General features: G+C 66.1%; 1 protein-coding gene and 1 pseudogene across 1 annotated transcript; both read right to left on the bottom strand.

Moving 5' to 3' along the window:
* Window positions 1-206: 206 nt before the first annotated feature.
* On the bottom strand, window positions 207-3,267 carry LOC143168470 (E3 ubiquitin-protein ligase PHF7-like; annotated as a pseudogene).
* A 2,967-nt stretch (window positions 3,268-6,234) lies between these two features.
* Window positions 6,235-19,864, bottom strand: LOC143168469 (uncharacterized). The gene is given in 19 exon segments (XM_076354910.1): window positions 6,235-6,290; window positions 8,275-8,393; window positions 9,515-9,628; window positions 11,582-11,688; window positions 12,696-12,858; window positions 15,345-15,469; window positions 15,775-15,876; window positions 15,981-16,072; window positions 16,901-17,032; window positions 17,190-17,400; window positions 17,402-17,433; window positions 17,584-17,702; window positions 17,935-18,048; window positions 18,174-18,280; window positions 18,399-18,561; window positions 18,645-18,769; window positions 19,076-19,177; window positions 19,282-19,373; window positions 19,558-19,864. Coding segments are annotated over 19 exon segments (2,382 nt in total).
* Window positions 19,865-25,279: the final 5,415 nt, after the last annotated feature.

Here is a 25,279-nt window from a genome sequence, read left to right as displayed (position 1 = left end):
CAGGAGCCTTCCCTTCCCTAGTTGGCTGGCTCACCAGCTGTGTCAGGAAGTTACCTTCCACACACTCCAGGAACCACCTAGAGTGTTTCCTCTCCGCTGTTTTGCATTTCCAGCAGACATCTGGTGAGTTGAAGTCCCCCACGAGAACAAGGGCTAGCGATCGTGAGACTTCTCCCAGATGCTTATGGAATAGTTCATCTGTCTCTTCATCCCGGCTGGTCTATAACCATGGCTCCCACCGTGATATGTGCTTTGTTGGCCTTTCCCCGGACTCTTACCCATAAACACTCGACCCTTTCATCACCATTGTCACGGCCTGATGTCGTGTAGACCGACCCATGATCAAAAACCCCAAAATTTTGCAGGTGACTCCAGTCTCGGAGCCAGTTATTGATCTGCAGGTTCTTCCTGTTTCTTCCCTCATCATTCCCTGGAACTGGAGGGATAGAGGAGAACGCTACTTGTGCTCCTGATCCCTTAACCAGTCGTCCCAAGGCCCTGAAGTCTCTCTTGATTGCCCTTGGACTAGTTATTGCAACTTCATCGCTGCCTACATGAGAAAGCAATAATGGGTAATAACCCGAGGGCGGTACCACGGTGCCAAGAGGAGGGTCGGTGCCACCGTGGAGGCTCTTGCCCTGCAGTGCTCGGGCACATCAGCAAACGCATGTGTGAAGATCCAACTTTTATTAGTGAGGATCTGCAGGTTTCTGGGACAGGGTGTCCTGCGAGGATCCTGGCCTCTTCCTCCTCAGCCGAAGTGCCAGGAGCCGGGGTGCTGTGCGAGGGTCCCTGCACCGGCGGGGCTGGAGTCTGGGCCGGCTGCAACGGCGGGCACTGCAAGGGACAGGCAGATGATGAGCACAACAAGCCGATGCCACAGTCCCTCCCTGCCCGGACCACAGCCCTGCGCCTCTCCCCAGGTCCCAGATGGCTGTGGTGGCCTCGTGGCCCTGGGGACCCTGTCCCCCCGGCTGCACCCCTCACCGGTGCCCGTGTTGCTGCAGTCTCCGCACTCCCAGGAGTCGGCACCTTCTCCCACGGCAGAGCAGAGCTGGTGTGTCCCGCAGGAGCCACAGGAGCTGCACAGCAGGAGTCTCCAGGGCCTGGGGGAGCAACGGGACCCACTGCCACCAAAGGCCCCCGAGCTGTGGGGTGCCAGCCTCGGCACTGTGCTGAGCCCACCTCCACCCCCTGGCAGCCAGGGCTGAGCTGCCGGCGCGCACCCTGCGCCATGCCCGGCTCGGCACCCAGGGAACCTCCATCCCTGCCCAAAGGAGGAGACGAAGGCATCGCCTCCTTGCTGGGGCTGCGGGGACAGGGCCCACCAGCACTCACCCATTCACCTCCGCCTGCTGCCGTCCCGCTGGGCACAGGCACTGGCTGGCGTCGCAGGAGCTGTGCCGCTGGTAATGGTCTGCGAAGGCCCCGTCCTCCTCCCAGGCAGCATCCCTGCGGGAGCAGGGGAGCGCTTAGCCCCGGGGCCGTGGGGGACACCCCGCCAGCACCCAGGGAGGCAGGAGGTGATCGGCCAGAGTATCGCGGAGGTGGAGGGAGGCAGGGGGGAGGGTACTGACCTGTCAGGGATTTTGATGCCCAGGCGAAACATCTCCTCCTGGAAGGTGGCCACGTCCTGGCAGAGCGGGCAGCGGAAGTGGTGCAGGGCAGATCGCAGCGCCTGGCCCTGGGGCAGAGGTGGCGTCAGCATTAGTGGCAGGGGCGTCCCGTTCGCCCCCCCGGGGGTGGGTGATGGGGTGACGACAGGGCTGATCACGTCAGGGGCCAGGGACGATGCCACCTACCTGGATGCAGCGGCGGTGGAACCAGGCGCTGGTGCAGGCGGGACAGACCAGGGTGTCATAGCAGGGCCGCCCCGCCACCGCCTCCTGGCAGATAAGGCATAGGGTCCGGTCCTGCTGCACTGCCCGCACGCGCTGCACCGGTCGGTGCTTCCAGCAGAAGGACCTGCGAGACGGAGGTGACAGCTTGGTCCCAGCGCTCCTCCACCCCCTGGCACTGGCACGGCCCCGCAGGGCGGTTACACTCACTTGAACTCCCCGAAGAACTGGGAGACGCAGCCCCGCTCCCTGCCGCAGGGGAAGTGGAAGATTCGGGGACAGCGCCGGCCCCGGCAGGTGACCGAGGCGCCCCGCAGGCGGCAGATGCAGCACCTCTGGGGATGGCACGGAGGTAAACAGTGTCAGCGCTGCAGGTCCCCGGGGAACCCTCTTTGCCCTCAGCCAGCACAGCCCCGCCACGTTTCGGTGGGCCGCCTGGCCGGTGACACGGGGCCACCGATCAAGCCACCTGCCCTCCCAAATCCCCCATTTCCACAGAAATGGGCCTTTTTGGATGAAGGAGGATCTGGGTGGGTTGCTTGCAGCCGGCTGCCAGAGCATCCCTGGGGGGTTGCTGGGCTGTGCAGTGTCGGACACGGGCATGGGGACCACGGTGGGGACACGTGTGCCCTGACCTCACCTTCTGTGCCACCCGCTTCAGCTCCTGCCGGATGTCGGGGAAGAGGAAGCCGTAGAAGCCCTCTTCATCGGCCCCTCTCTGGCTCAGCCCGCTGGCGTGGTACTGCAAGAGGGGAAAAGGGGGTGCGTGCCAGGGGCTGCTGGCGGTGTGGGTCTGGGGACCGGGGGGTGCTGGGGACTGTGGGGTGTCAAGCCCCGTGGACTCACCAGGCAGTTCTCATGGACGCAGAGTCCACGGTGACGGCAGAGCTGCCCAACGACCTCGGGGTTGCAGTCTGTCCGCCGGCACAGCCCACACACTGCTGGGGAACAATGGCACTGTCACCCCCAGCACCGTGCGGGTGTGCTGGTGGGGGTAATGCTGGGAGTGGGATGGGGGAGAGGTCGGAGCACCTTCACATGGTACAGAGGCCTCTGCTTGCACAGCCAGGCATCGGCCAAGATCCCCTCTAGCAGGTGCCTGGGGGGCTGCTCTGCACTCACCTTCCTCCTTGGGGACCTGACGCTTCCTTTTGCGCGGGGGAGGCGCAGAGGAGGGTCCTGCCTGCTCGTCCTGCAGAGCTGCGGGACACTGGGCAGGGGGGGACTGCGGCACCTTTCGGCGCCGCGACCTCAGCTCCATCACCGCAAGTGGCTGCAGCGAAGGAGGTGGCTGGGCGTGGGGATGTCGGTGCGGTCGAAGACCGTCCTGATCCTCCAGCGTCCGTGGCAAACGCGCCACTGAGCAGGGGGCGGTTGCGTTGGGGTATTTATCCAGCCCTGGGTGTTTGTGACATGGCACCGCACGCATGTACGGTCACAAACACAGACCTGCATGTGCGGAGCCGGGTCACAAATGTCCCCACGCCCAGTCATCTCCTTCCCTGCATCTGGGACCTGGGGACGGGCAGAGGGCTGTGATCCGGGGAGGGAGGGAGTGTGGCATGGGCTTGCTGTGCTCATCGTCTCCCTGCCCCTTGCAGGAGATGATGGGCACAACATCAAACCCCCAACACCCCCCAAACCCAGCCTTTCTCCCATTGCCAGCCTGCGCCTGCCTTTATCCCTGCCTCAATGCGCATCCCACCGGGCGGGCAGCCGCCCGGGCTGGGGCCGCTTCATCTTGGGGGGGAGCTGAGGGGTTCAGCCTCGGCCCTTTGGGTTTCCCTGCCCTGCCAGGGGCTTCCAGGACTATGCCTGGGTCCCCGCGGGGATTCTGAGCCCTGATGTGACCCCTGTTTTCTCACGCAGGATTTACATCGTCTCACTCCAGCTGCAGGTCCGCACGACCTGTTTTATTACACCCGTCGAAGGATGTACAGTAGTGTGGAGGGGGCGACGGCAGGGGAGGGGACGGAGCCGGCTCCGTAAGTTAACGAGACGACAACATACAGATAATTGCGGGATGCGAATAAATAGAGCTTATATGGAAGGCAGCTTCACGTGGAGGTGCTGGTCGACTCCTTCTGCCGCCGGTACTGCTGGAACCAGCCCTCCTCCCAGTCCACGCAGAACTTCTTCCCCTTCAGTAGCTCCACGCTGGTGGGGAGAGAGGGGCTGCGTTAGCTGGGTGGGTGCAGGCTCCGGCCATGCCCTGGGGTTCCCCTGCCAGCCTGGGGATGCCTGCAGCATCCTGCCCCCCGCATCCCCCCAAAGTGCTGACTTTTAGCAATCTCTGAAACCTCGTCTTCCTTCCTGTTTTTCTGGCTGGCAGCTGAAACGGGGGATTTGGGGGCTATTTGGGATAAAGCAGTGAGGAGGGAGGTGCATGTGAAGAGCCAGGGCAGGGCACCCCCAACCACGGCACCCTTTGGGGGTGGCTTGTTTTGGGGGATCCCTGAAGGCAGAACAACTGGTAGGGAAGCTGGGCGAGCGAGGGTGAGAAGCGAGGTGCCAGGGAGGAAGGCTTGGTGGGGGCTGGGGATACTCACCACGCAGTCTTGCGGGAGCAGTGGGAAGGCGTCTTCTGGTAGCTCCTGATGAGGAAGGCAGGGATTTTCTGCCGGACGAACATCTCCTTGTAGCAGCAGGCGCCGTAGGGGCTGCAGACTGAGAGGAGGCGAGAGGGGTTAGTGCTCTCCCACGCCTGGCATGAAGGGTGTGGGTGCTACCCTGAGGGGTGTGGGTGCTCCCCCAGGGACTCTCCTGCTCCCTCCCGCTACGAGGGGTCCCCTCTCGCATCCCCGGCGGTGCTGCTTTGCCCCAGGGTAGGAGCCCCCCGTTTCCCTGCCCACGGGGGGTTATTACTGAGCTCCCCAGCCAGGGTGCCGGGGCTGAAGCCATCCCCAAGCCTATTTTTGCTCATGTTGAACAAGACCAGGACAGCCCCGTGCTCGGGCAGCTGGCGATGCCCTTAGCCCCCCAAGCCCATGGCAGAAGCAGGAGTTGAAGCTCTTGTCCCCCTTCCCGACCCCGCAAAACCCCGTCAGTGGAGGAGGCGGGGACGGTGCTGGGGCAGGCGTGGGGAAAGGCTCAACGTCGGTACTTACAGGAGACGCCCTGGCTTCCAGTCCAGAGAGCTGCCAGCAGCAGGGTGAGCAGCCCCAGACGTGCGACCTGGGGCTCAGTCAGCACCAGCAGCCGGCAGCTCTTGCTGACTCGGGGCCACCGAGAGCGACCTGCCTCTCCTGCCTGCACCTCGGCGTGGTGTACTCCCCGGCCAGGCTTTCCATGACAGCTGTGGGCTCTCCCCGGGGAAAGAACCGCCCAGAGATATTGATAAAGGGCAACCGGTGAATGGAAAATCCTTCTCCCGGCCCCTCTGGCCCCTGCGGTACCCGAGGGCTGCTGGAAAGTGTGGCGAGCAGCCGGGAGCTCTGCGCCACTGGTGATGCGCCAGGGCCGTCAGTCTGTTTTGGGTTTGGTTGTTGCCACCGGCAAACCACGCAGCGTGAGGCTTGCGCTTGCCAAAGCCCCGGGCAAGTTTCTTTTCCAAAACCACCCGTTGTCAGCTCGGCTGCGATGCCTCTCTTGCAATTTTGCACTGGGTGAGTGGCTCGGTGGTGGCCGGGCTCGCCCCAGCCCAACCCGAGACCCTGAGATGGGTTGACGACAGGGCTCATCATGTCAGGGGCTGGGGGCAATGCCGCCTACCTGGATGCAGCAGCGCTGGAACCAGGTGCTGGCACAGGTGGGACACACCAGGGTGTCGTAGCAGGACCACCCCGCCACCGCCTCCTGGCAGATAAGGCAGGACCAGACCGGTCGTGCTGCACCGCCCGCACGTGCTGCACTGGCCGGTGCTTCCAGTGGAAGGACCTGTGGGACGGAGGTGACAGTTGAGCCCCATCCCTCCTCTGCCCTGGCACTGGCCTCAGCCCTGTGGGGCGGCTATGCTCACTTGAACTCCCCGAAGAACTGGGAGATGCAGCCCCGCTTGCTGCCGCAGGGGAAGTGGAAGATTCGAGGGCAGCACTGGTCCTCTTCATCGGCCCCTCTCTGGCTCAGCCTGCTGGCATGGTACTGCAAGAGGGGAAAAGTGGGCGCCAGCCAGTGGCTGCTGGCGGTGCGGGGCTGGAGACCGGGGCGTGTTGGGGACCTTGCGGTGTCGAGCCCCGTGGACTCACCAGGCAGTTCTCATGGATGCAGAGCCCATCGTGACGGCAGAGCTGCCTAACGACCTTGGGGTCACAGTCTGCCCACCGGCACAGCCCGCACACTGCCGGGGTCGGCGGCACCGTTAACCCCAAGCACCACGCCAGGGAGCCAGTGGGGTTAACGCTGGGAGTGGGATGGGGGAGAGGCCAGAGCACCTTCCCACGGCAGGGGGCCTCTGCCTTCACAGCCGGGCACTGGCCAAAAACCCCTCTGGCTGGGGTCCGGAGCCTGGCCCGGCTGCAACGGTGGCACAGCAAGAGGCAGGGAGATGATGAGCACCACAAGATGATGCCACAGTCCCTTCCTGCCCGGACCACAGCCCTGCGCCTCTCCCCAGGTCCCAGATGGCTGTGGTGGCCTCGTGGCCGTGGGGACACTCTGCACCCCAGCTGCACCCCTCACTGTTGCCCGTGTCGCTGCAGTCTCCGCACTCCCAGGAGTCGGCACCTTCTCCCACGGCAGAGCAGAGCTGGTGTGTCCCACAGGAGCTGCACAGCAGGAGTCTCCAGGGCCTGGGGGAGCAACGGGACCCACTGTCACCAAAGGCCCCCGAGCTGTGGGGTGCCAGCCCCGGCACTGTGCTGAGCCCACCTCCACCCCCTGGCAGCCAGGGCTGAGCTGCCGGCGCGCACCCTGCGCCATGCCCGGCTCGGCACCCAGGGAACCTCCATCCCTGCCCAAAGGAGGAGACGAAGGCATTGCCTCCTTGCTGGGGCTGCGGGGACAGGGCCCACCAGCACTCACCCATTCACCTCCGCCTGCTGCCGTCCCGCTGGGCACAGGCACTGGCTGGTGTCGCAGGAGCTGTGCCGCTGGTAATGGTCCGCGAAGGCCCCGTCCTCCTCTCAGGCAGCATCCCTGCGGGAGCAGGGGAGCGCTTAGCCCCGGGGCCGTGGGGGACACCCCGCCAGCACCCAGGGAGGCAGGAGGTGATCGGCCAGAGTATCGCGGAGGTGGAGGGAGGCAGGGGGGAGGGTACTGACCTGTCAGGGATTTTGATGCCCAGGCGAAACATCTCCTCCTGGAAGGTGGCCACGTCCTGGCAGAGCGGGCAGCGGAAGTGGTGCAGGGCAGAGCGCAGCGCCTGGCCCTGGGGCAGAGGTGGCGTCAGCATCAGTGGCAGGGGCGTCCCGTTCGCCCCCCCGGGGGTGGGTGATGGGGTGACGACAGGGCTGATCACGTCAGGGGCCAGGGATGATGCCACCTACCTGGATGCAGCGGCGGTGGAACCAGGCGCTGGTGCAGGCGGGACAGACCAGGGTGTCATAGCAGGGCCACCCCGCCACCGCCTCCTGGCAGATAAGGCATAGGGTCCGGTCCTGCTGCACTGCCCGCACGCGCTGCACCGGTCGGTGCTTCCAGCAGAAGGACCTGCGAGACGGAGGTGACAGTTCAGCCCCAGCGCTAATCCACCCTGGCACCGGCACGGCCCCGCAGGGCGGTTACACTCACTTGAACTCCCCGAAGAACTGGGAGACGCAGCCCTGCTCCCTGCTGCAGGGGAAGTGGAAGATTCGGGGACAGTGCCGGCCCCGGCAGGTGACCGAGGCGCCCCGCAGGCGGCAGATGCAGCACCTCTGGGGATGGCACGGAGGTGGACAGTGTCAGCGCTGCAGGTCCCCGGGGAACCCTCTTTGCCCTCAGCCAGCACAGCCCCGCCACGTTTCGGTGGGCCACCTGGCTGGTGACATGGGGCCACTGATGAAGCCACCTGCCCTCCCAAATCCCCCATTTCCACAGAAATGGGCCTTTTTGGATGAAGGAGGATCTGGGTGGGTTGCTTGCAGCCGGCTGCCAGAGCATCCCTGGGGGGTTGCTGGGCTGTGCAGTGTCGGACACGGGCATGGGGACCACGGTGGGGACACGTGTGCCCCAAGTGTCCCCGGGGGACAGCAGCACTGTCACTGCCAGCACCGTGCCGGGGTGCCAGTGGGGGTAACCCTGGGAGTGGGCTAGGGGAGAGGCCAGAGCACCTTCCCACAGCGTGGGGGCCTCTGCCTGCACAGCCAGGCACCGGCCAAAATCCCCTCTGGCCGGGGGTCTGGAGTCTGGGCCGCTGCAACAGGGGGCACTGCAAGGGACAGGCAGATGATGAGCACAACAAGCCGATGCCACAGTCCCTCCCTGCCCGGACCACAGCCCTGCGCCTCTCCCCAGGTCCCAGATGGCTGTGGTGGCCTCGTGGCCCTGGGGACCCTGTCCCCCCGGCTGCACCCCTCACCGGTGCCTGTGTCGCTGCAGTCTCTGCACTCCCAGGAGTCGGCATCTTCTCCCACGGCAGAGCAGAGCTGGTGTGTCCCGCGGGAGCCACAGGAGCTGCACAGCAGGAGTCTCCAGGGCCTGGGGGAGCAACGGGACCCACTGCCACCAAAGGCCCCCGAGCTGTGGGGTGCCAACCTCGGCACTGTGCTGAGCCCACCTCCACCCCCTGGCAGCCAGGGCTGAGCTGCCGGCGCGCACCCTGCGCCATGCCCGGCTCGGCACCCAGGGAACCTCCATCCCTGCCCAAAGGAGGAGACGAAGGCATTGCCTCCTTGCTGGGGCTGCGGGGACAGGGCCCACCAGCACTCACCCATTCACCTCCGCCTGCTGCCGTCCCGCTGGGCACAGGCACTGGCTGGCGTCGCAGGAGCTGTGCCGCTGGTAATGGTCCGCGAAGGCCCCGTCCTCCTCCCAGGCAGCATCCCTGCGGGAGCAGGGGAGCGCTTAGCCCCGGGGCCGTGGGGGACACCCCGCCAGCACCCAGGGAGGCAGGAGGTGATCGGCCAGAGTATCGTGGAGGTGGAGGGAGGCAGGGGGGAGGGTACTGACCTGTCAGGGATTTTGATGCCCAGGCGAAACATCTCCTCCTGGAAGGTGGCCACGTCCTGGCAGAGCGGGCAGCGGAAGTGGTGCAGGGCAGAGCGCAGCGCCTGGCCCTGGGGCAGAGGTGGCGTCAGCATCAGTGGCAGGGGCGTCCCGTTCGCCCCCCCGGGGGTGGGTGATGGGGTGACGACAGGGCTGATCACGTCAGGGGCCAGGGATGATGCCACCTACCTGGATGCAGCGGCGGTGGAACCAGGCGCTGGTGCAGGCGGGACAGACCAGGGTGTCATAGCAGGGCCGCCCTGCCACCGCGTCCTGGTAGATGAGGCATAGGGTCTGGTCCTGCTGCACTGCCCGCATGCGCTGCACTGGTTGGTGGTTCCAGCAGAAGGACCTGCGAGATGGAGGTGACAGTTCAGCCCCAGCGCTCCTCCACCCTGGCACCGGCAGGTGCCAGGCCCCCGAGCTGTGGGGTGGCAGCCCCGGCACTGTGCTGAGCCCACCTCCACCCCCTGGCAGCCAGGGCTGAGCTGCCGGCGCGCACCCTGCGCCATGCCCGGCTCGGCACCCAGGGAACCTCCATCCCTGCCCAAAGGAAGAGACGAAGGCATCGCCTCCTTGCTGGGGCTGCGGGGACAGGGCCCACCAGCACTCACCCATTCACCTCCGCCTGCTGCCGTCCCACTGGGCACAGGCACTGGCTGGCGTCGCAGGAGCTGTGCCGCTGGTAATGGTCCGCGAAGGCCCCGTCCTCCTCCCAGGCAGCATCCCTGCGGGAGCAGGGGAGCGCTTAGCCCCGGGGCCGTGGGGGACACCCCGCCAGCACCCAGGGAGGCAGGAGGTGATCGGCCAGAGTATCGCGGAGGTGGAGGGAGGCAGGGGGGAGGGTACTGACCTGTCAGGGATTTTGATGCCCAGGCGAAACATCTCCTCCTGGAAGGTGGCCACGTCCTGGCAGAGCGGGCAGCGGAAGTGGTGCAGGGCAGAGCGCAGCGCCTGGCCCTGGGGCAGAGGTGGCGTCAGCATCAGTGGCAGGGGCGTCCCGTTCGCCCCCCCGGGGGTGGGTGATGGGGTGACGACAGGGCTGATCACGTCAGGGGCCAGGGATGATGCCACCTACCTGGATGCAGCGGCGGTGGAACCAGGCGCTGGTGCAGGCGGGACAGACCAGGGTGTCATAGCAGGGCCGCCCCGCCACCGCCTCCTGGCAGATAAGGCATAGGGTCCGGTCCTGCTGCACTGCCCGCACGCGCTGCACCGGTCGGTGCTTCCAGCAGAAGGACCTGCGAGACGGAGGTGACAGTTCAGCCCCAGCGCTAATCCACCCTGGCACCGGCACGGCCCCGCAGGGCGGTTACACTCACTTGAACTCCCCGAAGAACTGGGAGACGCAGCCCTGCTCCCTGCCGCAGGGGAAGTGGAAGATTCGGGGACAGTGCCGGCCCCGGCAGGTGACCGAGGCGCCCCGCAGGCGGCAGATGCAGCACCTCTGGGGATGGCACGGAGGTGGACAGTGTCAGCGCTGCAGGTCCCCGGGGAACCCTCTTTGCCCTCAGCCAGCACAGCCCCGCCACGTTTCGGTGGGCCACCTGGCTGGTGACATGGGGCCACTGATGAAGCCACCTGCCCTCCCAAATCCCCCATTTCCACAGAAATGGGCCTTTTTGGATGAAGGAGGATCTGGGTGGGTTGCTTGCAGCCGGCTGCCAGAGCATCCCTGGGGGGTTGCTGGGCTGTGCAGTGTCGGACACGGGCATGGGGACCACGGTGGGGACACGTGTGCCCCAAGTGTCCCCGGGGGACAGCAGCACTGTCACCGCCAGCACCGTGCCGGGGTGCCAGTGGGGGTAACCCTGGGAGTGGGCTAGGGGAGAGGCCAGAGCACCTTCCCACAGCGTGGGGGCCTCTGCCTGCACAGCCAGGCACCGGCCAAAGTCCCCTCTGGCCGGGGGTCTGGAGTCTGGGCCGCTGCAACAGGGGGCACTGCAAGGGACAGGCAGATGATGAGCACAACAAGCCGATGCCACAGTCCCTCCCTGCCCGGACCACAGCCCTGCGCCTCTCCCCAGGTCCCAGATGGCTGTGGTGGCCTCGTGGCCCTGGGGACCCTGTCCCCCCGGCTGCACCCCTCACCGGTGCCTGTGTCGCTGCAGTCTCTGCACTCCCAGGAGTCGGCATCTTCTCCCACGGCAGAGCAGAGCTGGTGTGTCCCGCGGGAGCCACAGGAGCTGCACAGCAGGAGTCTCCAGGGCCTGAGGGAGCAACGGGACCCACTGCCACCAAAGGCCCCCGAGCTGTGGGGTGCCAGCCTCGGCACTGTGCTGAGCCCACCTCCACCCCCTGGCAGCCAGGGCTGAGCTGCCGGCGCGCACCCTGCGCCATGCCCGGCTCGGCACCCAGGGAACCTCCATCCCTGCCCAAAGGAGGAGACGAAGGCATTGCCTCCTTGCTGGGGCTGCGGGGACAGGGCCCACCAGCACTCACCCATTCACCTCCGCCTGCTGCCGTCCCGCTGGGCACAGGCACTGGCTGGCGTCGCAGGAGCTGTGCCGCTGGTAATGGTCCGCGAAGGCCCCGTCCTCCTCCCAGGCAGCATCCCTGCGGGAGCAGGGGAGCGCTTAGCCCCGGGGCCGTGGGGGACACCCCGCCAGCACCCAGGGAGGCAGGAGGTGATCGGCCAGAGTATCGTGGAGGTGGAGGGAGGCAGGGGGGAGGGTACTGACCTGTCAGGGATTTTGATGCCCAGGCGAAACATCTCCTCCTGGAAGGTGGCCATGTCCTGGCAGAGCGGGCAGCGGAAGTGGTGCAGGGCAGAGCGCAGCGCCTGGCCCTGGGGCAGAGGTGGCGTCAGCATCAGTGGCAGGGGCGTCCCGTTCGCCCCCCCGGGGGTGGGTGATGGGGTGACGACAGGGCTGATCACGTCAGGGGCCAGGGATGATGCCACCTACCTGGATGCAGCGGCGGTGGAACCAGGCGCTGGTGCAGGCGGGACAGACCAGGGTGTCATAGCAGGGCCGCCCTGCCACCGCGTCCTGGTAGATGAGGCATAGGGTCTGGTCCTGCTGCACTGCCCGCATGCGCTGCACTGGTTGGTGGTTCCAGCAGAAGGACCTGCGAGATGGAGGTGACAGTTCAGCCCCAGCGCTCCTCCACCCTGGCACCGGCAGGTGCCAGGCCCCCGAGCTGTGGGGTGGCAGCCCCGGCACTGTGCTGAGCCCACCTCCACCCCCTGGCAGCCAGGGCTGAGCTGCCGGCGCGCACCCTGCGCCATGCCCGGCTCGGCACCCAGGGAACCTCCATCCCTGCCCAAAGGAAGAGACGAAGGCATCGCCTCCTTGCTGGGGCTGCGGGGACAGGGCCCACCAGCACTCACCCATTCACCTCCGCCTGCTGCCGTCCCACTGGGCACAGGCACTGGCTGGCGTCGCAGGAGCTGTGCCGCTGGTAATGGTCCGCGAAGGCCCCGTCCTCCTCCCAGGCAGCATCCCTGCGGGAGCAGGGGAGCGCTTAGCCCCGGGGCCGTGGGGGACACCCCGCCAGCACCCAGGGAGGCAGGAGGTGATCGGCCAGAGTATCGCGGAGGTGGAGGGAGGCAGGGGGGAGGGTACTGACCTGTCAGGGATTTTGATGCCCAGGCGAAACATCTCCTCCTGGAAGGTGGCCACGTCCTGGCAGAGCGGGCAGCGGAAGTGGTGCAGGGCAGAGCGCAGCGCCTGGCCCTGGGGCAGAGGTGGCGTCAGCATCAGTGGCAGGGGCGTCCCGTTCGCCCCCCCGGGGGTGGGTGATGGGGTGACGACAGGGCTGATCACGTCAGGGGCCAGGGATGATGCCACCTACCTGGATGCAGCGGCGGTGGAACCAGGCGCTGGTGCAGGCGGGACAGACCAGGGTGTCATAGCAGGGCCGCCCCGCCACCGCCTCCTGGCAGATAAGGCATAGGGTCCGGTCCTGCTGCACTGCCCGCACGCGCTGCACCGGTCGGTGCTTCCAGCAGAAGGACCTGCGAGACGGAGGTGACAGTTCAGCCCCAGCGCTAATCCACCCTGGCACCGGCACGGCCCCGCAGGGCGGTTACACTCACTTGAACTCCCTGAAGAACTGGGAGACGCAGCCCTGCTCCCTGCCGCAGGGGAAGTGGAAGATTCGGGGACAGTGCCGGCCCCGGCAGGTGACCGAGGCGCCCCGCAGGCGGCAGATGCAGCACCTCTGGGGATGGCACGGAGGTGGACAGTGTCAGCGCTGCAGGTCCCCGGGGAACCCTCTTTGCCCTCAGCCAGCACAGCCCCGCCACGTTTCGGTGGGCCACCTGGCTGGTGACATGGGGCCACTGATGAAGCCACCTGCCCTCCCAAATCCCCCATTTCCACAGAAATGGGCCTTTTTGGATGAAGGAGGATCTGGGTGGGTTGCTTGCAGCCGGCTGCCAGAGCATCCCTGGGGGGTTGCTGGGCTGTGCAGTGTCGGACACGGGCATGGGGACCACGGTGGGGACACGTGTGCCCCAAGTGTCCCCGGGGGACAGCAGCACTGTCACCGCCAGCACCGTGCCGGGGTGCCAGTGGGGGTAACCCTGGGAGTGGGCTAGGGGAGAGGCCAGAGCACCTTCCCACAGCGTGGGGGCCTCTGCCTGCACAGCCAGGCACCGGCCAAAGTCCCCTCTGGCCGGGGGTCTGGAGTCTGGGCCGCTGCAACAGGGGGCACTGCAAGGGACAGGCAGATGATGAGCACAACAAGCCGATGCCACAGTCCCTCCCTGCCCGGACCACAGCCCTGCGCCTCTCCCCAGGTCCCAGATGGCTGTGGTGGCCTCGTGGCCCTGGGGACCCTGTCCCCCCGGCTGCACCCCTCACCGGTGCCTGTGTCGCTGCAGTCTCTGCACTCCCAGGAGTCGGCATCTTCTCCCATGGCAGAGCAGAGCTGGTGTGTCCCGCGGGAGCCACAGGAGCTGCACAGCAGGAGTCTCCAGGGCCTGAGGGAGCAACGGGACCCACTGCCACCAAAGGCCCCCGAGCTGTGGGGTGCCAGCCTCGGCACTGTGCTGAGCCCACCTCCACCCCCTGGCAGCCAGGGCTGAGCTGCCGGCGCGCACCCTGCGCCATGCCCGGCTCGGCACCCAGGGAACCTCCATCCCTGCCCAAAGGAGGAGACGAAGGCATTGCCTCCTTGCTGGGGCTGCGGGGACAGGGCCCACCAGCACTCACCCATTCACCTCCGCCTGCTGCCGTCCCGCTGGGCACAGGCACTGGCTGGCGTCGCAGGAGCTGTGCCGCTGGTAATGGTCCGCGAAGGCCCCGTCCTCCTCCCAGGCAGCATCCCTGCGGGAGCAGGGGAGCACTTAGCCCCGGGGCCGTGGGGGACACCCCGCCAGCACCCAGGGAGGCAGGAGGTGATCGGCCAGAGTATCGCGGAGGTGGAGGGAGGCAGGGGGGAGGGTACTGACCTGTCAGGGATTTTGATGCCCAGGCGAAACATCTCCTCCTGGAAGGTGGCCACGTCCTGGCAGAGCGGGCAGCGGAAGTGGTGCAGGGCAGAGCGCAGCGCCTGGCCCTGGGGCAGAGGTGGCGTCAGCATCAGTGGCAGGGGCGTCCCGTTCGCCCCCCCGGGGGTGGGTGATGGGGTGACGACAGGGCTGATCACGTCAGGGGCCAGGGATGATGCCACCTACCTGGATGCAGCGGCGGTGGAACCAGGCGCTGGTGCAGGCGGGACAGACCAGGGTGTCATAGCAGGGCCGCCCTGCCACCGCGTCCTGGCAGATGAGGCATAGGGTCCGGTCCTGCTGCACTGCCCGCATGCGCTGCACTGGTTGGTGGTTCCAGCAGAAGGACCTGCGAGATGGAGGTGACAGTTCAGCCCCAGCGCTCCTCCACCCTGGCACCGGCAGGTGCCAGGCCCCCGAGCTGTGGGGTGGCAGCCCCGGCACTGTGCTGAGCCCACCTCCACCCCCTGGCAGCCAGGGCTGAGCTGCCGGCGCGCACCCTGCGCCATGCCCGGCTCGGCACCCAGGGAACCTCCATCCCTGCCCAAAGGAGGAGACGAAGGCATTGCCTCCTTGCTGGGGCTGCGGGGACAGGGCCCACCAGCACTCACCCATTCACCTCCGCCTGCTGCCGTCCCGCTGGGCACAGGCACTGGCTGGCGTCGCAGGAGCTGTGCCGCTGGTAATGGTCTGCGAAGGCCCCGTCCTCCTCCCAGGCAGCATCCCTGCGGGAGCAGGGGAGCACTCAGCCCCAGGGGCGTGGGGGACACCCTGCTGGTACCCAGGGAGGTAGGAGGTATTCGGCATAGACCTAGGTGCCGTAGCAGGGCCACCCCGCCACCGCCTCCTGGCAGATGAGGCATAGGGTCTGGTCCTGCTGCACTGCACGCACACACTGCACTGTCTGGTGCTTCCAGCAGAAGGACCTGCGAGACGGAGGTGACAGTTCAGCCCCAGCGCTCCTCCACCCCGGCACCGGCATGGCCCCGCAGGGCGGTTACGCTCACTTGAACTCCCCGAAGAACTGGGAGACGCAGCCCTGCTCCCTGCCGCAGGGGAAGTGGAAGATTCGGGGACAGCGCCGGCCCCGGCAGGTGACTGAGGCGCCCCGCAGGCGGCAGATGCAGCACCTCTGGGGATGGCACGGAGGTGGACAGTGTCAGCGCTGCAGGTCCCTGGGGAACCCTCTTTGCCCTCAGCCAGCACAGCCCCGCCACGTTTCGGTGGGCCGCCTGGCCGGTGACACGGGGCCACCGATCAAGCCACCTGCCCTCCCAAATCCCCCATTTCCACAGAAATGGGCCTTTTTGGATGAAGGAGGATCTGGGTGGGTTGCTTGCAGCCGGCTGCCAGAGCATCCCTGGGGGGTTGCTGGCCTGTGCAGTGTCGGACACGGGCAAGGAGACCACGGTGGGGACACGTGTCCCCCGGCCTCACCTTCTGTGGCACCCGCTTCAGCTGCTGCCGGATGTCGGGGAAGAGGAAGCCGTAGAAGCCCTCTTCATCGGCCCCTCTCTGGCTCAGCCCGCTGGCGTGGTACTGCAAGAGGGGAAAAGGGGGTGCGTGCCAGGGGCTGCTGGCGGTGTGGGTCTGGGGACCGGGGGGTGCTGGGGACTGTGGGGTGTCAAGCCCCGTGGACTCACCAGGCAGTTCTCATGGACGCAGAGTCCACGGTGACAGCAGAGCTGCCCAATGACCTCGTGGTCACAGTCTGTCCGCCGGCACAGGCCGCACACTGCCGGGGGACAGCGGCACTGTCACCCCTGGCACGGTGCCGGGGTGCCAGTGGGGGTAACCCTGGGAGTGGGCTGGGGGAGAGGCCAGAGCACCTTCCCACGGCGTGGGGGCCTCTGCTTGCACAGCCAGGCACCGGCCAAAATCCCCTCTGGCCGGGGGTCTGGAGTCTGGGCTGCTGGAACGGGGGCACGGCAAGGGGCAGGCCGGTCTTCTTCGCCGCCGCCAGCTCGTCTTTTGGCACATGGGGACGGCCTGCTCCTGCGCCTTTAAGGTTTCCTTCTTGAAGAATGTCCAGCCTTCCTGGACTCCTTTGCCCTGTCAACCCGTCTCCTAAACGGGCCAAAGTCTGCCCTCCGCAAGCCCAAGGTGGCAGTTCTGCTGACCCCTCTCCTTACTTCTCCGAGAGTCAAAAACTCTATCATTTCGTGATCGCTGTGCCCAAGACGGCCTCCAACCATCACATCACCCACAAGTCCTTCTCTGTTCGCAAACATCAGGTCCAGGACGCCAGAAGGCCAACCTCAGGAGCCTTCCCTTCCCTAGTTGGCTGGCTCACCAGCTGTGTCAGGAAGTTACCTTCCACACACTCCAGGAACCACCTAGAGTGTTTCCTCTCCGCTGTTTTGCATTTCCAGCAGACATCTGGTGAGTTGAAGTCCCCCACGAGAACAAGGGCTAGCGATCGTGAGACTTCTCCCAGATGCTTATGGAATAGTTCATCTGTCTCTTCATCCCGGCTGGTCTATAACCATGGCTCCCACCGTGATATGTGCCTTGTTGGCCTTTCCCTGGACTCTTACCCATAAACACTCGACCCTTTCATCACCATTGTCACGGCCTGATGTCGTGTAGACCGACCCATGATCAAAAACCCCAAAATTTTGCAGGTGACTCCAGTCTCGGAGCCAGTTATTGATCTGCAGGTTCTTCCTGTTTCTTCCCTCATCATTCCCTGGAACTGGAGGGATAGAGGAGAACGCTACTTGTGCTCCTGATCCCTTAACCAGTCGTCCCAAGGCCCTGAAGTCTCTCTTGATTGCCCTTGGACTTGTTATTGCAACTTCATCGCTGCCTACATGAGAAAGCAATAATGGGTAATAACCCGAGGGCGGTACCACGGTGCCAAGAGGAGGGTCGGTGCCACCGTGGAGGCTCTTGCCCTGCAGTGCTCGGGCACATCAGCAAACGCACGTGTGAAGATCCAACTTTTATTAGTGAGGATCTGCAGGTTTCTGGGACAGGGTGTCCTGCGAGGATCCTGGCCTCTTCCTCCTCAGCCGAAGTGCCAGGAGCCGGGGTGCTGTGCGAGGGTCCCTGCACCGGCGGGGCTGGAGTCTGGGCCGGCTGCAACGGCGGGCACTGCAAGGGACAGGCAGATGATGAGCACAACAAGCCGATGCCACAGTCCCTCCCTGCCCGGACCACAGCCCTGCGCCTCTCCCCAGGTCCCAGATGGCTGTGGTGGCCTCGTGGCCCTGGGGACCCTGTCCCCCCGGCTGCACCCCTCACCGGTGCCCGTGTCGCTGCAGTCTCCGCACTCCCAGGAGTCGGCATCTTCTCCCACGGCAGAGCAGAGCTGGTGTGTCCCGCGGGAGCCACAGGAGCTGCACAGCAGGAGTCTCCAGGGCCTGGGGGAGCAACGGGACCCACTGCCACCAAAGGCCCCCGAGCTGTGGGGTGCCAGCCCCGGCACTGTGCTGAGCCCACCTCCACCCCCTGGCAGCCAGGGCTGAGCTGCCGGCGCGCACCCTGCGCCATGCCCGGCTCGGCACCCAGGGAACCTCCATCCCTGCCCAAAGGAGGAGACGAAGGCATTGCCTCCTTGCTGGGGCTGCGGGGACAGGGCCCACCAGCACTCACCCATTCACCTCCGCCTGCTGCCGTCCCACTGGGCACAGGCACTGGCTGGCGTCGCAGGAGCTGTGCCGCTGGTAATGGTCTGCGAAGGCCCCGTCCTCCTCCCAGGCAGCATCCCTGCGAGAGCAGGGGAGCGCTTAGCCCCGGGGCCGTGGGGGACACCCCGCCAGCACCCAGGGAGGCAGGAGGTGATCGGCCAGAGTATCGCGGAGGTGGAGGGAGGCAGGGGGGAGGGTACTGACCTGTCAGGGATTTTGATGCCCAGGCGAAACATCTCCTCCTGGAAGGTGGCCACGTCCTGGCAGAGCGGGCAGCGGAAGTGGTGCAGGGCAGAGCGCAGCGCCTGGCCCTGGGGCAGAGGTGGCGTCAGCATCAGTGGCAGGGGCGTCCCGTTCGCCCCCCCGGGGGTGGGTGATGGGGTGACGACAGGGCTGATCACGTCAGGGGCCAGGGACGATGCCACCTACCTGGATGCAGCGGCGGTGGAACCAGGCGCTGGTGCAGGCGGGACAGACCAGGGTGTCATAGCAGGGCCGCCCCGCCACCGCCTCCTGGCAGATAAGGCATAGGGTCTGGTCCTGCTGCACTGCCCGCACGCGCTGCACCGGTCGGTGCTTCCAGCAGAAGGACCTGCAAGACGGAGGTGACAGCTTGGTCCCAGCGCTCCTCCACCCCCCGGCACCGGCATGGCCCCGCAGGGCGGTTACACTCACTTGAACTCCCCAAAGAACTGGGAGACGCATCCCCGCTCGCTGCCGCAGGGGAAGTGGAAGATTCGGGGACAGCGCCGGCCCCGGCAGGTGACCGAGGCGCCCCGCAGGCGGCAGATGCAGCACCTCTGGGGATGGCACGGAGGTAGACAGTGTCAGCGCTGCAGGTCCCCGGGGAACCCTCTTTGCCCTCAGCCAGCACAGCCCCGCCACGTTTCGGTGGGCCGCCTGGCCGGTGACACGGGGCCACCGATCAAGCCACCCGCCCTCCCAAATCCCCCATTTCCACAGAAATGGGCCTTTTTGGATGAAGGAGGATCTGGGTGGGTTGCTTGCAGCCGGCTGCCAGAGCATCCCTGGGGGGTTGCTGGCCTGTGCAGCACCGTACATGCGGCATGGGGACCACGGTGGGGACACGTGTGCCCTGACCTCACCTTCTGTGCCACCCGCTTCAGCTCCTGCCGGATGTCGGGGAAGAGGAAGCCGTAGAAGCCCTCTTCATCGGCCCCTCTCTGGCTCAGGCCGCTGGCGTGGTACTGCAAGAGGGGAAAAGGGGGTGCGTGCCAGGGGCTGCTGGCGGTGTGGGTCTGGGGACCGGGGGGTGCTGGGGACTGTGGGGTGTCAAGCCCCGTGGACTCACCAGGCAGTTCTCATGGACGCAGAGTCCACGGTGATGGCAGAGCTGCCCAACGACCTCGGGGTCGCAGTCTGTCCGCCGGCACAGCCCACACACTGCTGGGGAACAATGGCACTGTCACCCCCAGCACCGTGCGGGTGTGCCGGTGGGGGTAATGCTGGGAGTGGGATGGGGGAGAGGTCGGAGCACCTTCACATGGTACAGAGGCCTCTGCTTGCACAGCCAGGCATCGGCCAAGATCCCCTCTAGCAGGTGCCTGGGGGGCTGCTCTGCACTCACCTTCCTCCTTGGGGACCTGACGCTTCCTTTTGCGCGGGGGAGGCGCAGAGGAGGGTCCTGCCTGCTCGTCCTGCAGAGCTGCGGGACACTGGGCAGGGGGGGACTGCGGCACCTTTCGGCGCCGCGACCTCAGCTCCATCACCGCAAGTGGCTGCAGCGAAGGAGGTGGCTGGGCGTGGGGATGTCGGTGCGGTCGAAGACCGTCCTGATCCTCCAGCGTCCGTGGCAAACGCGCCACTGAGCAGGGGGCGGTTGCGTTGGGGTATTTATCCAGCCCTGGGTGTTTGTGACATGGCACCGCACGCATGTACGGTCACAAACACAGACCTGCATGTGCGGAGCCGGGTCACAAATGTCCCCACGCCCAGTCATCTCCTTCCCTGCATCTGGGACCTGGGGACGGGCAGAGGGCTGTGATCCGGGGAGGGCGGGAGTGTGGCATGGGCTTGCTGTGCTCATCGTCTCCCTGCCCCTTGCAGGAGATGATGGGCACAACATCAAACCCCCAACACCCCCCAAACCCAGCCTTTCTCCCATTGCCAGCCTGCGCCTGCCTTTATCCCTGCCTCAATGCGCATCCCACCGGGCGGGCAGCCGCCCGGGCTGGGGCCGCTTCATCTTGGGGGGGAGCTGAGGGGTTCAGCCTCGGCCCTTTGGGTTTCCCTGCCCTGCCAGGGGCTTCCAGGACTATGCCTGGGTCCCCGCGGGGATTCTGAGCCCTGATGTGACCCCTGTTTTCTCACGCAGGATTTACATCGTCTCACTCCAGCTGCAGGTCCGCACGACCTGTTTTATTACACCCGTCGAAGGATGTACAGTAGTGTGGAGGGGGCGACGGCAGGGGAGGGGACGGAGCCGGCTCCGTAAGTTAACGAGACGACAACATACAGATAATTGCGGGATGCGAATAAATAGAGCTTATATGGAAGGCAGCTTCACGTGGAGGTGCTGGTCGACTCCTTCTGCCGCCGGTACTGCTGGAACCAGCCCTCCTCCCAGTCCACGCAGAACTTCTTCCCCTTCAGTAGCTCCACGCTGGTGGGGAGAGAGGGGCTGCGTTAGCTGGGTGGGTGCAGGCTCCGGCCGTGCCCTGGGGTTCCCCTGCCAGCCTGGGGATGCCTGCAGCATCCTGCCCCCCGCATCCCCCCAAAGTGCTGACTTTTAGCAATCTCTGAAACCTCGTCTTCCTTCCTGTTTTTCTGGCTGGCAGCTGAAACGGGGGATTTGGGGGCTATTTGGGATAAAGCAGTGAGGAGGGAGGTGCATGTGAAGAGCCAGGGCAGGGCACCCCCAACCACGGCACCCTTTGGGGGTGGCTTGTTTTGGGGGATCCCTGAAGGCAGAACAACTGGTAGGGAAGCTGGGCGAGCGAGGGTGAGAAGCGAGGTGCCAGGGAGGAAGGCTTGGTGGGGGCTGGGGATACTCACCACGCAGTCTTGCGGGAGCAGTGGGAAGGCGTCTTCTGGTAGCTCCTGATGAGGAAGGCAGGGATTTTCTGCCGGACGAACATCTCCTTGTAGCAGCAGGCGCCGTAGGGGCTGCAGACTGAGAGGAGGCGAGAGGGGTTAGTGCTCTCCCACGCCTGGCATGAAGGGTGTGGGTGCTACCCTGAGGGGTGTGGGTGCTCCCCCAGGGACTCTCCTGCTCCCTCCCGCTACGAGGGGTCCCCTCTCGCATCCCCGGCGGTGCTGCTTTGCCCCAGGGTAGGAGCCCCCCGTTTCCCTGCCCACGGGGGGTTATTACTGAGCTCCCCAGCCAGGGTGCTGGGGCTGAAGCCATCCCCAAGCCTATTTTTGCTCATGTTGAACAAGACCAGGACAGCCCCGTGCTCGGGCAGCTGGCGATGCCCTTAGCCCCCCAAGCCCATGGCAGAAGCAGGAGTTGAAGCTCTTGTCCCCCTTCCCGACCCCGCAAAACCCCGTCAGTGGAGGAGGCGGGGACGGTGCTGGGGCAGGCGTGGGGAAAGGCTCAACGTCGGTACTTACAGGAGACGCCCTGGCTTCCAGTCCAGAGAGCTGCCAGCAGCAGGGTGAGCAGCCCCAGACGTGCGACCTGGGGCTCAGTCAGCACCAGCAACCGGCAGCTGACTCGGGGCCACCGAGAGCGACCTGCCTCTCCTGCCTGCACCTCGGCGTGGTGTACTCCCCGGCCAGGCTTTCCATGACAGCTGTGGGCTCTCCCCGGGGAAAGAACCGCCCAGAGATATTGATAAAGGGCAACCGGTGAATGGAAAATCCTTCTCCCGGCCCCTCTGGCCCCTGCGGTACCCGAGGGCTGCTGGAAAGTGTGGCGAGCAGCCGGGAGCTCTGCGCCACTGGTGATGCGCCAGGGCCGTCAGTCTGTTTTGGGTTTGGTTGTTGCCACCGGCAAACCACGCAGCGTGAGGCTTGCGCTTGCCAAAGCCCCGGGCAAGTTTCTTTTCCAAAACCACCCGTTGTCAGCTCGGCTGCGATGCCTCTCTTGCAATTTTGCACTGGGTGAGTGGCTCGGTGGTGGCCGGGCTCGCCCCAGCCCAACCCGAGACCCTGAGATGGGTTGACGACAGGGCTCATCATGTCAGGGGCTGGGGGCAATGCCGCCTACCTGGATGCAGCAGCGCTGGAACCAGGTGCTGGCACAGGTGGGACACACCAGGGTGTCGTAGCAGGACCACCCCGCCACCGCCTCCTGGCAGATGAGGCAGGACCAGACCGGTCCTGCTGCACCGCCCGCACGTGCTGCACTGGCCAGTGCTTCCAGCAGAAGGACCTGTGGGACGGAGGTGACAGTTGAGCCCCATCCCTCCTCTGCCCTGGCACTGGCCTCAGCCCTGTGGGGCGGCTATGCTCACTTGAACTCCCCGAAGAACTGGGAGATGCAGCCCCGCTTGCTGCCGCAGGGGAAGTGGAAGATTCGAGGGCAGCACTGGTCCTCTTCATCGGCCCCTCTCTGGCTCAGCCTGCTGGCATGGTACTGCAAGAGGGGAAAAGTGGGCGCCAGCCAGTGGCTGCTGGCGGTGCGGGGCTGGAGACCGGGGCGTGTTGGGGACCTTGCGGTGTCGAGCCCCGTGGACTCACCAGGCAGTTCTCATGGATGCAGAGCCCATCGTGACGGCAGAGCTGCCTAACGACCTTGGGGTCACAGTCTGCCCACCGGCACAGCCCGCACACTGCCGGGGTCGGCGGCACCGTTAACCCCAAGCACCACGCCAGGGAGCCAGTGGGGTTAACGCTGGGAGTGGGATGGGGGAGAGGCCAGAGCACCTTCCCACGGCAGGGGGCCTCTGCCTTCACAGCCGGGCACTGGCCAAAAACCCCTCTGGCTGGGGTCCGGAGCCTGGCCCGGCTGCAACGGTGGCACAGCAAGAGGCAGGGAGATGATGAGCACCACAAGATGATGCCACAGTCCCTTCCTGCCCGGACCACAGCCCTGCGCCTCTCCCCAGGTCCCAGATGGCTGTGGTGGCCTCGTGGCCGTGGGGACACTCTGCACCCCAGCTGCACCCCTCACTGTTGCCCGTGTCGCTGCAGTCTCCGCACTCCCAGCAGTCGGCACCTTCTCCCACGGCAGAGCAGAGCTGGTGTGTCCCACAGGAGCTGCACAGCAGGAGTCTCCAGGGCCTGGGGGAGCAACGGGACCCACTGCCACCAAAGGCCCCCGAGCCGTGGGGTGCCAGCCCCGGCACTGTGCTGAGCCCACCTCCACCCCCTGGCAGCCAGGGCTGAGCTGCCAGCGCGCACCCTGCGCCATGCCCGGCTCGGCACCCAGGGAACCTCCATCCCTGCCCAAAGGAGGAGACGAAGGCATCGCCTCCTTGCTGGGGCTGCGGGGACAGGGCCCACCAGCACTCACCCATTCACCTCCGCCTGCTGCCGTCCCGCTGGGCACAGGCACTGGCTGGTGTCGCAGGAGCCGTGCCGCTGGTAATGGTCCGCGGAGGCCCTGTCTTCCTCCCAGGCAGCATCCCTGCGGGAGCAGGGGAGCACTCAGCCCAAGGAGCGTGGGGGACACCCTGCCGGTACCCAGGGAGGCAGGACGTGATCGGCACAGACCAGGATGCCATAGCAGGGCCGCCCCGCCACCGCCTCCTGGCAGATGAGGCATAGGGTCTGGTCCTGCTGCACTGCCCGCACGTGCTGCACCGGTCGGTGCTTCCAGCAGAAGGACGTGCGAGATGGAGGTGACAGTTCAGCCCCAGCCCTCCTTTGCCCTGGCACCGGACCCAACCCCGCAGGGCGGTTACACTCACTTGAACTCCCCGAAGAACTGGGAGACGCAGCCCCGCTCCCTGCCGCAGGGGAAGTGGAAGATTTGGGGACAGCGCCGGCCCCGGCAGGTGACCGAGGCGCCCCGCAGGCGGCAGATGCAGCACCTCTGGGGATGGCACGGAGGTAGACAGTGTCAGCGCTGCAGGTCCCCGGGGAACCCTCTTTGCCCTCAGCCAGCACAGCCCCGCCACGTTTCGGTGGGCCGCCTGGCCGGTGACACGGGGCCACCGATCAAGCCACCTGCCCTCCCAAATCCCCCATTTCCACAGAAATGGGCCTTTTTGGATGAAGGAGGATCTGGGTGGGTTGCTTGCAGCCGGCTGCCAGAGCATCCCTGGGGGGTTGCTGGGCTGTGCAGTGTCGGACACGGGCATGGGGACCACGGTGGGGACACGTGTGCCCCAAGTGTCCCCGGGGGACAGCGGCACTGTCACCGCCAGCACCGTGCCGGGGTGCCAGTGGGGGTAACCCTGGGAGTGGGCTAGGGGAGAGGCCAGAGCACCTTCCCACAGCGTGGGGGCCTCTGCCTGCACAGCCAGGCACCGGCCAAAGTCCCCTCTGGCCGGGGGTCTGGAGTCTGGGCCGCTGCAACAGGGGGCACTGCAAGGCACAGGCAGATGATGAGCACAACAAGCCGATGCCACAGTCCCTCCCTGCCCGGACCACAGCCCTGCGCCTCTCCCCAGGTCCCAGATGGCTGTGGTGGCCTCGTGGCCCTGGGGACCCTGTCCCCCCGGCTGCACCCCTCACCGGTGCCCGTGTCGCTGCAGTCTCCGCACTCCCAGCAGTCGGCATCTTCTCCCCGAGTGGAGCAGCGCTGCTGCGTCCCACGGGAGCCACAGCAGGAGTCTCCAGGGCCTGAGGGAGCAACGGGACCCACTGCCACCAAAGGCCCCCGAGCTGTGGGGTGCCAGCCCCGGCGCTGTGCTGAGCCCACCTCCCCCCCCGGCAGCCGGGGCGGAGCTGCCCGCGCTCACCCTGCGCCAGTCGCCCCGGCGAGCAGCTCCGGTGCCGGCACGATTCGTAGCGGAGCGGTCTAGCGCCGTGTACGGGGGGGTCCTGAACCGGGGAAACCTCAGGAGAGCGGAGAGCCCCGCCAGGAGCCCGCGGCTCGCGCGCCAGCGGCTGAGGAGACGTGGGCGGGGCCAGGAGCAACGGCGGGAGGCGTAACCGCGGTGTAACCGCCGTTTTCCCCGAGTCACCAGAGGGTGCTTGAGCTGCAGCCTTCTTCAAGGGGAGAATTTATTCCGTTTAACTTATTTAAGTAGAACTAAATATTTTTTGCTGAGAAAAGGGAAAATACAAAACCAATTTAAAGTATAGGAAAATAATGATGCCGGGCACAAGTACAAATTGGGAGAGGAGTGGCTGGAGAGCAGCCCTGCAGAAAGGGATGTGTGGGTGCTGGTCGACAGCAGGCTCAGTAGGAGTCAGCAGTGTGCCCTGGCAGCCGAGAGGGCGAACCGCATCCTGGG

Source organism: Aptenodytes patagonicus, chromosome 17 (genome assembly GCF_965638725.1).
Source record: "Aptenodytes patagonicus chromosome 17, bAptPat1.pri.cur, whole genome shotgun sequence".
Classification (NCBI taxonomy): Eukaryota; Metazoa; Chordata; class Aves; order Sphenisciformes; family Spheniscidae; genus Aptenodytes; species Aptenodytes patagonicus.
Note: the sequence above shows the minus strand (reverse complement) of the source record. Positions and strands in the feature narration are given on the sequence as shown.